At 44.4% G+C, this 12,034-nt stretch overlaps 1 protein-coding gene across 1 annotated transcript; it reads left to right on the forward strand.

Moving 5' to 3' along the window:
* Positions 1 to 8,555: 8,555 nt before the first annotated feature.
* LOC309561463 (small ribosomal subunit protein uS2) lies at positions 8,556 to 9,585 on the forward strand. The gene has a single exon (XM_082265400.1). The coding sequence runs from the start codon at positions 8,640 to 8,642 to the stop codon at positions 9,564 to 9,566; it is 927 nt and encodes a 308-aa protein (XP_082121526.1). The 5' UTR covers positions 8,556 to 8,639; the 3' UTR covers positions 9,567 to 9,585.
* The last annotated feature ends 2,449 nt before the right edge of the window (positions 9,586 to 12,034 follow it).

A 12,034-nucleotide genomic window follows, 5' to 3' on the forward strand; every position in this document is an offset into this window, starting at 1 on the left:
TGGTCACCGTGTAAAATTATACTGTCCATCTTTAACTGAGAACGTTCTCCTTGGCACGGTTTGCGCAAAGGTTTTTTTTTTCCAGATAACCTGCTGACAAGATGAATCTCTGCTTCCTTGTAAATAAAATATCACAAAGCGTCTTCTCTGGGTTGATCTGTCTCTCCTGCTGTCTGCCTGAGTGTTGTCCTTATTGACTGTCCCGGTATTACCCTGTCACTAAACGAGCGGAAAAACAATCCAGCTCAAGTCCTTCTGGTGGAATCCAACTTTGCAGAACTACCTCTTATCAAAGGTGTTCGGAGAAGGGAAAAAAAAAAAAGACTTTTGATTGAAATTGGGAAAAAGAAAGTTTTGCAATGTAAAAATGAATGCATTAAAATGGACCTACTCGAAAGTTAAAAAGCGACTCCAGGCTTCCCAACCCCAGAGGACCTCCTGCCATCCTTTTGGTGTCTTCCCTTCTTTCTCCGGTAAGGATGAGCTTGGGTTTGGTGAGAACCTGGAAGGAAGCTGTCAGTGTCAGGCCAATCAGTTGCGGCTTGGGATTCTTTGCTGGATTTTTTTCTTCATTTACAATTATGGTTCTTTGTAGAACTTTTACAAAAATACAATATACATTTAAGACCAGAAAAGTCCTGAAGAAGCGGATGATCCCCACGAAACGCGTAGAGTTTGGCTCTCATTTTGTAATTCTATTGTATTCAATAGAATATTTGTTTCGGCGATATATTTCGGATTCGATTTATCTGAATATCACAATTACTTAAATATAGTTAATATGAGATCTCCCAATGTTGTCATTGTAAACGTAGTAACTTCCGGTCATTTGTGGTTTAGTTCCCTTCACAATGATGGCCGACGGGTGATTTCCGGTTCTGTTATAATGTCTTTTAGGCCTGAGCTGATTGTGATAGTATCCCTTCAGCAAAATGGCCGATTGAGGGGTTCCGTTATCAAGTCTGGGCGTCTCCAGTATGTTATCTCTATAAAAAGGTGGCGTCAGCACGCCGCCCGTACCTTTGATAACGTCATCTGTGACGAAACGCGTCGGGTCACGGCGTGCTTACGTCACCCCCCAGCGTCCGGGAAGTTACGGGCGAGTTGAGCCGACCGGCCGGCGACTTCATTATCTTTCTGACAGCACATTTATCCTGCGTTTTTTGTAAGTGAAATTTTTTTATCTGTAATACATTTTTGTTGGATTTTATGCTATGGCGCTTTTTTTCCATTACATATTGCTGATTTATGCTCGAGCCACTACGGTACCACTCCTGCAGCTGCGGCAGCAGAGTCTGCAGCAGAGAGAAAGACAGAACTCCTCTGCCAGATCCTGCACTTCTCTATACAGCCTTGTAAAGGCTATTCTCTGCTAACCTCTCCCCCCCCCCCCACAGTCTCAGCAGTCAGTGGCAGAGGGGAGGACAGAACTCCTCCTGCAGACCCTTCACTTTCTGCTTCCCAGCCCCACCCCAGCTTCTTCCTATCAGCAATGCAAGGTAAGGGGCATGCACTGTGATGTAAGGGACACTGGGGGACTCTTGACGTCTGATGGGGGGGCTCATGACATCTAATGTAAGGGGGGCCGGGGTGATCTAGAATCTACTCTTACAGCTACAACCGGTTCCTTTGAGGGCAACCATACTGCTGATGCAGCCCACAATGAAATTGAGTTCCACACCCTTGTTCTTGAAGATGTGGTTTAAATGCCCTTATAGGTATCTTTTTATTATAAAATTTTTATAAAAGTAATATATACAGTATCTCACAAAAGTGAGTACACCTCTTACATTTTTGTAAATATTTTATTATATCTTTTTATGTGACAACACTGAAGAAATAACACTTTGCTACAATGTAAAGTAGTAAGTGTACAGCTTGTATGCTGTCCCCTCAAAATAACTCATTACACAGCCATTAATGTCTAAACCACTGGCAACAAAAGTGAGTACACCCCTAAGTCAAAATGTCCAAATTGGGCCCAAAGTGTCAATATTTTGTGTGGCCACCATTTATTTTCCAGCACTGCCTTAACCCTCTTGGTCATGGAGTTCACCAGAGCTTCACAGGTTGCCACTGGAGTCGTCTTTCACTCCTCCATGACAACATCAAAGAGCTGGTGGATGTTAGAGACCTTGCGCTCCTCCACCTTCCGTTTGAAGATGCCCCACAGATGCTCAATAGGGTTTAGGTCTGAAAACATGCTTGGCAAGTCCATCACCTTTACCCTCAGCTTCTTTATTAGGGCAGTGGTCGTCTTGGAGGTGTGTTTGGGGTTGTTATCATGTTGGAATACTGCCCTGCGGCCCAGTCTCTGAAGGGAGGGGATCATGCTCTGCTTCAGTATGTCACAGTACATGTTGACATTCATGGTTCCCTCAATGAACTGTAGCTCCCCAGTGCCGGCAGCACTCATGCAGCCCCAGACCATGACACTCCCACCACCATGTTTGACTGTAGGCAAGACACACTTGTCTTTGTACTCCCCACCTGGTTGCCACCACACACGCCTGACACCATCTGAACCAAATAATTGTATCTTGGTCTCATCAGACCACAGGACATGGTTCCAGTAATCCATGTCCTTAGTCTGCTTGTCTTCAGCAAACTGTTTGTGGGCTTTCTTGTACATCATTTTTAGAAGGGGCTTCCTTCTAGGATGACAGCCATGCAGAGCAATTTGATGCAGTGTGCGGCATATGGTCTGAGCACTGACAAGCTGACCCCCCACCCCTTCAACCTCTGCAGCACTGCTGGTAGCACTCATACGTCTATTTCCCAAAGACAACCTCTGGATATGACACTGAGCATGTGCACTCAATTCTTTGGTCGACCATGGCGAGGCCTGTTCTGAGTGGAACCTGTCCTGGTAAACCTCTGTATGGTCTTGGCCACTGTGTTGCAGCTCAGTTTCAGGGTCTCGGCAATCTTCTGCCATGAGGTGCCATGGTGGACTTCCAGTGACCAGTATGAGAGAGTAAGAGCACCAAATTTACCACACCTGCTCCCCATTCACACCTGAGACTTTGTAACACTAACAAGTCACATGACACCGGAGAGGGAAGATGGCTAATTGGGCCCAATTTGGACATTTTGACTTAGGGGTGTACTCACTTTTGTTGCCAGCGGTTTAGACATTAATGGTTGTGTGTTGAGTTATTTTGAGCGGGACAGCAAATTTACACTGTTATACAAGCTGTACACTCACTACTTTACATTGTAGCAAAGTGTTATTTCTTCAGTGTTGTCACACGAAAAGATAGAATAAAATATTTACAAAAATGTGAGGGATGTACTTACTTTTGTGAGATACTGTATATATATATATATTTACCAAGTTTCGAGTGTCTAGGTTACTATTGGAGGTATATTCAGAGTCCCCTGTTTTGCTAGTTGACTTGTCGGGGATGATACCTCCCATGGCACTATTACTATACTTATACCAACAGCCCTCCTTCAACACTACTATTGAATTCCTTGACCCACAGTTGCCTGTAAACAAAGGGACAGGGATGTTCATGACAATATTGACCTGATACTGACTTGTGGCCATAATAGGTCAATGATGTCATGAGCACCCCCGCCCCTTTGTATATGTGCAGCTAGGGAAGGGAATCCCCCAACTGATTGGCTTGGTTGGACCAAACCAAAGCCTGAACCCAAGCTCATCATAGTTACAAAGTCGATAGGTTGAATAAAGACACCAGTCCATCCAGTTCAGCCTGCGTGGGTCTGATTTTTATGTCAAAAATAATTCCCATATCCTTGTATTTTGCAATCATCAAGATGCCTGTTTTTTAAACTATCGACACTGTCTGCTGACCGCTTGTGGAAAGGAGTTCCACATCCTAACCGCTCTGACAGTAAAGAACCCTCGATGCAGTTTAAGTTGAAACCGCTTTTCTTCCAGTCTTAATGAATGGCCGCGTGTCTTTTTAAACTCCCTGCACCTGAAAAGTTTTATCCCTATACTAGAGTCACCATTGAGGTATTTGTATATCGCTATCATACATCTCCTCTCAAGTGTTTCTTCTCCAGGGGGAATAAGTTTAATGCTTGTAGTCATTCCTCATAACTGAGGGCCTCCAGTCCCTTAATTAGCTTTCTTGCCTTTCTCTGGACTCGCTCCAGTTCCAGTTCATCCTTACTCCCCAGAAGTATTTTATGCATTATTTACTTTATTCTTCTTTCAGACGTCTTCAGACTGGTCATGTAATGCTCAGGGTTCTCTCGGGCTCTTCACCTAACAGTGGGCACCAAGCTTACTGACGTGATGACGTCAGCGGCTCTCTTTGCATCCCTACTCCCCAGAAGTATTTTATGCATTTTATTTTTATACTTACCTCTTCCAGATGTCTGCAGGCTGGTCACATGATTCTCAGGGTCCTCTCATGTTCTTCGCCTAGCAGGGAGCAACAGCAGTACTAATGTTTTTAAAGTCAGCGGTTCTCTATTCGTTAATACACTGTGAGTGCAGGATGGCTTGGTGACACCTGCTCATTCCGAGGGTACGTGACTGTGGACTTACAGTATGTCCAACTTTTTCTAAGTTGAATGAAGATGACCATCGTTCATCCTGGAAGACTGAGGACATCTTGTGACAGAGAATATGTACTACAGGGGACAGCTTTAGATTTCTTTTACACTTGCGGCAGGGACTGCTGCACCTCCAAAAAAACTATCTGCATTCAAATCACTTTTCAGATGTGCTTGACACGCAGAGAGGAGGCAATATGGCATTGCCTGTTTTACCCCCTAAATGCTCAACCACCACATTGCAACTGCAAGAGGGGTGGTTGCCGCATGGCCCCATTCACTTGAATAGGGCCCTATTGCCCAATGAATGCCACAGGGTGTTTTATTCCTGCTGTGACCATGGCATGTGTACTTTCTCGACTGCAGCCTTTGCTTCTTTAGGGGGTGTAGGTGTGGAGGGGAGGTTTGGGCAGTAAAAATGTGGCTCAGTCGTGTGATTTTACAGCCGATGAACTATTCCTTTGAGAGGAGGTTAGTATTGTAGCCAGAGCTTTTTTTTTACGCTGACCTCTAGGGGACCTGGAATTGAGCTTTAAAGAACAACTCTCAATTCAGCCAAAAATGTACTTCTATGCCTGCTGTAAGTATGTGAAATTTGCTTAAATTTTGCATACCTATTGAGATCTGCGCTAATCCTGAACATAACAAGAAGAAAAAAAAATGAGTTTGGCTATGTGACTTGCGGCAGAAGCAAGGAAGTGAAAGAGATAAATTCTGGTACCTATAGCATCTCTGTTTCAAAGTCATTAGTACTGGTGGTCATATATTCCTGCTATATGTACAGCACCATCCAGTGTCTGGAGGGTATAATCACAGCCCATTCATTCTGGAAGGGTGGTAAGTGATGCAGTATCATATTTTACTGTGACCCCGACCTGCAATGATTTTTCTTATGTTAACACATTAACCCCTGTTGGATCAAAATCAAAATTAAATATTTTAAAACCCAACCAAAATCACATAAATAAATATGCAGTCCATAAGACAAACTCCATTTCTATCATTTTACCTCTACATGTATTAATACAGCAGTTGAGCAGGGTGTTGGCAGCCTATTAGATAACAGAGTTGGCTCATAAACAGACCTGGTCAGACTCAGACACACCCCCCTGTGCTGAGGGGTGTGGCTATTTCTCAGCTCTGCCAGGACAGAGCACTGAAGATAGAGGACAGAAAGCAGCATTTTTAAAAATTACTCACAAATCATAGCATGTGGGTAAACAGAACTATAAAGGTATTAAAAGATGTGAGGCTATAATTAGGCTTTAGGTCAATCCAATCCATCTTTTTTATATAGGTAAGGCTGATTCTGCATTCTACAATCAGTGGCAGATTTAGTTTTGTGTATTTCTGAATTGGAGAGGAAAAAAAGAGCAGCATTGATTGAGATGGGTTTGTTTTCCAGTTTTCATCCTCATGTGTGACACATAGAGGATGTCATTTCTTCAGAACTAATGGTGAGACGGGATTGGCAGCACTCTCTATTAAACAGTCCTTAATTGTGTTTGTGAACAGGACTAGGGATGTGCTGGTGACATTTGCGAGCTGAGTAAACACAGATAAAGTAGGCTTACTATTGATTATGTTTGTTTAAATGGGGGATTGTCGAGTATAGAGATGTTCGAGGAGCAGTACTACATCTTCTATAATAAAGCGCAGTGATAGGACACCTGTTTTATACTGCAATTAACACCGGAGTCATCCGGGTCGGATCATTCAGGACAATTGCTTTGTCTTCCCAATAGATGAGCCAATATCTACCCGGCTGTACACTCCCCCCAATATCTACCCAGGGCTGTACACTCCTCCCAATACCTACCTGGCTGTACACACCCCCCAATATCTACCTAGGGCTGTACACTCCCCCCAATACCTACCTGGCTGTGTACTCCCCCCAATATCTACCCGGCTGTACACTCCCCCCAATATCTACCCAGGGCTGTACACTCCCCCCAATACCTACCTGACTGTACACCCCCCTACCCTAATATCTACCCAGGGCTGTACACTACCCCAAAGTGTACACTCCCCCCAATACCTACCTGGCTGTACACTCCCCCCAATATCTACCTGGCTGTACACTCCCCCCAATATCTACCCAGGGCTGTGTACTCCCCCCAATACCTACCTGGCTGTACACTCCCCCCAATATCTACCCAGGGCTGTGTACTCCCCCCAATACCTACCTGGCTGTACACTCCCCCCAATATCTACCTAGGGCTGTACACTCCCCCCAATACCTACCTGACTGTGTACTCCCCCCAATATCTACCTGGCTGTACACTCCCCCCAATATCTACCCAGGGCTGTACACTCCCCCCAATACCTACCTGGCTGTACACTCCCCCCAATATCTACCCAGGGCTGTACACTACCCCAAAGTGTACACTCCCCCCAATACCTACCTGGCTGTGTACTCCTCCAATACCTACTTGGCTGTACACTCCCCCCAATATCTACCTGGCTGTACACTCCCCCCAATATCTACCTGTCTGTACACTCCCCCCAATATCTACCAGGGGGTGTACTCCCCCCCCCCCCTCAATATCTGCCTGGCTGTACACTCCTCCCAATATTTACCTGGCTGTGCACTCCCCCCAATATCTGCCTGGCTGTACATGCCCCCCCCCCCCCCAATATCAACCAGGCTGTGCACTACCTGGCTGTACACTCCTCCCAATATCTACTAATAATGCAATAATGTAGGTAGGGTGCTTTACAATGTATTGTGATAATGCATGCTTTAGAGTAACTCACAGCTACAAATGGCCCCAATGCTTTATATCAATGATTTTAGATTAAATAATCATCTCACTTAGGGCTCATATTCACACTAGCCTTTGAGGGGCAGTAAAACCCCATGGCTGAGCCACATTTTTACCATTCTCCAACAACTCCTGCTTTAGTTGCTGAGATAGCAGCCATGGGTGTACACATGCAGAAGCCCCCATAGAAGCTATACACCCTGTTGCTTTTGGCATGCGCCCCACAACCATGTGCAATGCACGCAGTGTGCACTGGTGCGCAGTCATGTTGGAACAGGAAGGGGCCATCCCCAAACTATTCCCACAAAGTTAGGAGCATGAAATTGTCCAAAATGTCTTGGTATTCTGATGCCTTAAGAGTTCCCTTCACTGGAACTAAAGGGCCAAGTCCAACCTCTGAAAAACAACCCTACACCATAATACCGCTCCACCAAATGATTTGCACCAGTGCACAAAACAAGGTCCATAAAGACATGGATGAAGGAGTTTGGGCTGGAGGAACGTGACTGGCCTGCACAGAGTCCTGACCTCAACCCTATAGAACATCTTTGGGATGAATAAGAGCGGAGACTGTGAGCCAAGCCTTCTCGTCAAACATCAGTGCCTGACTTCACAAATGAGCTTCTGGAAGAATGGTCAAACATTCCCATAGACACACTCCTAAACCTTGTGGGCAGCCTTCCCAGAAGAGTTGAAGCTGTTATAGCTGCAAAGGGTGGGCCAACTCAATATTGAACCCTACGGACTAAGACTGGGATGCCATTAAGGTTCATGTAAAGGCAGGCGTCCCAATACTTTTGTTAATATATTGTATATACGCACTCATCGGCCACTTTATTAGTTACACCTGTTCAATTGTTTGGGGATTTAAGTGACTATGAACGTGGCATGGTTGTTGGTGCCAGACGGGTTGGTCTGAGTATTTCAAAAATTGCTGATCTACTGGGATTTTCACACACAATCATCTCTCGGGTTACAGAGAATTGTCAAAAGAAGAGATAATATCCAGTAAGCGGCAGTTATATGGAGGAAAATGCCTTGTTGATGTCAGAGGAGAATGGGCAGAGAGAGATAGTAGAAAGGTAACAGTAACCCGGATAACCACTAATTACAACCAAGATATACAGAACACCATCTCCGAACACACAGCAGCAGAAGACCACACCGGGTGCCACTCCTGTCACCTAAGAACAGGAAACTGAGGCTACAATTCACACAGGATCACCAAAATTGGACAATAAAAGTTTGGAAAAATGCTCTTTTGCTCCAGCTTCACCAGGAGATGCTCCATACGGCGTTGTCGCTTTTTCCCCATCGTAGCTTCAGGGGTGTTTAACAATGTCCGGAGGTCTGGATGTCCTGCAAATGAAAGAGGAAGATGTCCTCAAGTTCCTGGCTGCAGGAACACACTTGGGTGGCACTAACCTCGATTTTCAAATGGAGCAATATATCTACAAAAGGAAAAGTGATGGTATTTACGTTATAAATCTGAAACGGACATGGGAGAAACTTCTGCTTGCTGCACGTGCCATTGTAGCCATTGAAAACCCAGCTGATGTTTGTGTGATTTCCTCCAGAAATACTGGCCAGAGGGCTGTTCTGAAATTTGCTTCTTCCTGTGGGGCCACCCCAATTGCTGGTCGCTTCACACCTGGTACTTTCACCAATCAGATTCAAGCTGCTTTCCGTGAACCACGCCGGTTAGTTGTGACTGACCCACGAGCTGATCATCAACCACTTACTGAGGCATCATACGTCAATATTCCTACTATTGCTCTCTGCAATACAGATTCACCCCTACGTTATGTGGATATTGCCATCCCCTGTAATAACAAGGGTGCCCATTCTGTTGGTCTTATGTGGTGGATGCTGGCTCGTGAAGTTCTGCGCATGAGAGGAACAATTTCCCGTGAACATCCATGGGAAGTCATGCCCGATCTCTATTTTTACCGGGATCCTGAGGAGATTGAGAAGGAAGAACAGGCTGCTGCAGAGAAGGCTACCACAAAGGAGGAATACCAGGGTGAATGGTCCGCAAATGTTCCAGAGTTTCCTCAGCCTGAAGTTCCTGACTGGTCAGAAGGAGTACAAGTCCCATCTGTGCCCATCCAGCAATTTCCTGCAGAGCGTCCTGAGCTCCCAGCAGCTCCAAAACCTGCAGCTGCAGAAGACTGGAGCTCCCAGCCAGCTAGCACAGATGACTGGTCTACTGCCCCAACTGCTCAGGCATCCGAATGGGCTGGAACAACTACTGAATGGTCTTAAACTCTGGTTTTACCCATGTTCAAACATCCATGGTGGACTTTTGAAATAAACCCATTTGAAAAATCAAAAAAAAAAAAAAAAAGTTTGGAAAAACGTTGCCTGGTCTGATGAGTCTTAATTTCAGCTGCGACATTCAGATGGTGGGGTCAGAATTTGGCAAAAGCAACATGAAAGCATGGATCCCTTCTGCCTTGTATCAATGGTTCAGGCTGGTGGTGGTGGTGTAATGATGTGGGGGATATTTTCTTGGCACACTTTGGACCCCTTAGTACCAATTGAGCACCTACGTATTGTTGCTGACCATGTCCATCCCTTTATGACTACAGTGTCCCCATCTTCTGATGGCTCCTTCCAGCAGGATAATGCACCATGTCACAAAGCTCCAATCATCTCACCACTGGTTTCTTCACCATGACAATGAGGTCACTGTACTCCAATGGCCTCCACACTCACCACATCTCATCCAATAGAGCACCTTTGGGATGTGGTGGAACGGGGGATTGGCATCATGGATGTGCAGTCGACAAATCTGCAGCAACTGCGTGATGCTATCATGTCACTATAGAGCAAAATCTCTGAGGAATGTTTCCAACACCATGTTGGATTTATGCCACGAAGAATGAAGGCAGTTCTGAAGGCAAAAGTGGGTCCAAACCGGTACTAGCAAGGTGTACCTAATAAAGTGGCCGGTGAGTTTCTGTATATATATTTATTTTAGAGTTCTAGTCAAAAGTCTTCCATCGCACACCACTCTGCCACACTAACAGAGACAACCATAAATTATGTCTATGCATCCACAATGTACCATTCAGAATTGGAGCGGAGTGAAATACAGGCAGATCAATAGTAACTCAATTCATTTCAAACACTCCAGCGCACCGCTATAAACATGACCTACATATACACTTCCTTCTGCTCCATTCTCTGCAGCTCTACCTTTATTTAATAAATAAAAGAAATCTCTTTTTATCTTCCAGTCTCCCTCCTAGATAGGCATTGCGTGTGGAAGAAAAGAAAATTAATGATTTCTGAGTTTATCTAGCGTTAAAGAGTTTCTTCTTTCAAAATTATGCCGTTATTTTAAACCCGCAGGGGAACCTGTACAGAAGTTATAGTAATTTGCATAATATAGAGGCTCTTAATGTCCATTAGTGGGGTGAAAAAGGGTTGTTCTGGTATGGTAACTAGATGGTAGATGGCAGTCAAATTCTTGCTCACACCGGTAACATTCATCAACTGTTTACAGGGTCAGTCAATGAGGATTATTACATTGTCAACTTGATACAATATTTCATACCACCTATATACCCAATTGGATGCAACACCCATTTATACCATTGATACATCCTAGGACCGTTACCTTATTGTCTTATGAATTAAACATGTTTATAATAATAAAAATGGTTATCTCATTGCCTATACCAGTAACGGCGAACCTTGGCACCCCAGATGTTTTGGAACTACATTTCCCATAATGCTCATGCACTCTGCAGTGTAGTTGAGCACTATGGAAAATGTAGTTCTAAAACATCTGGGATGCCAAGGTTCACCATTACTGGCCTAAATGATCTTAATAGTTGCACTACCCCTTTTTGGCCACAAGATGTCCTCAGTCTTCCGGTTTGAATACTGCCCAGCATCCCTCATCAAGGAAGACTGAGGACTCTTTAGTAAATGCAGGGTGTCATGGCCCCACCCACTAACCAGTGATGGCGAACCTTGGCACCCCAGATGTTTTGGAACTACATTTCCCATAATGCTTAACTACACTGCAGAGTGCACGAGCATCATGGGAAATGTGGTTCCAAAACATCTAGGATGCCAAGGTTCGCCATCACTGCGCCAACATTGGCCTTCATTCATATTGCACTTGTATACTGTGTACTGTATATATCTATATATATCTTCTCTCTCTCTGAGTCTTGTCCTGAATGGAAAGTAAAAGGAGAAGCAGCAGACTGATGAGCTCATCCTTATAGCACTCTGCTTTGCCACCCTATCAGCATGTTCCTTGCACTGCGGTACAACAGATTGGCTCCTAAGCTCTGCTGTACAGGGGCTGCCAGAAACTGATAACAAGTCAAATTCAGGTTCTTACAGTACTTTTTTTTTAAAAAATTATATATATACATATATATGTTAAAAATACAGAGCTAAATTAATTGCATCTTTAATATCGGTCTGAAATTCAGTTTGATTAAAAATGTATAAATAATAATAAAATTATATACTGTATATATATATTTATAAACTATATTACCAAAAGTATTGGGACACCTGTCTTTACACACACATGAACACTTTAATGGCATCCCAGTCTTAGTCCGTAGGGTTCAATATTGAGTTGGCCCACCCTTTGCAGCTATAACAGCTTCAACTCTTTTGGGAAGGCTGACCACAAGGTTTAGGAGTGTGTCTATGGGAATGTTTGACCATTCTTCAAGAAGCGCATTTGTGAAGTCAGGCAC

The sequence above is a fragment of the Pelophylax lessonae genome (assembly GCF_965119305.1).
Source record: "Pelophylax lessonae genome assembly, chromosome: 8".
Taxonomy (NCBI): Eukaryota; Metazoa; Chordata; class Amphibia; order Anura; family Ranidae; genus Pelophylax; species Pelophylax lessonae.

Excerpts from the sequence above, each read along its gene's own strand:
- LOC309561463 (XM_082265400.1), top strand. The coding sequence starts at position 8,640 with ATGTCCGGAGGTCTGGATGTCCTGCAAATGAAAGAGGAAGATGTCCTC.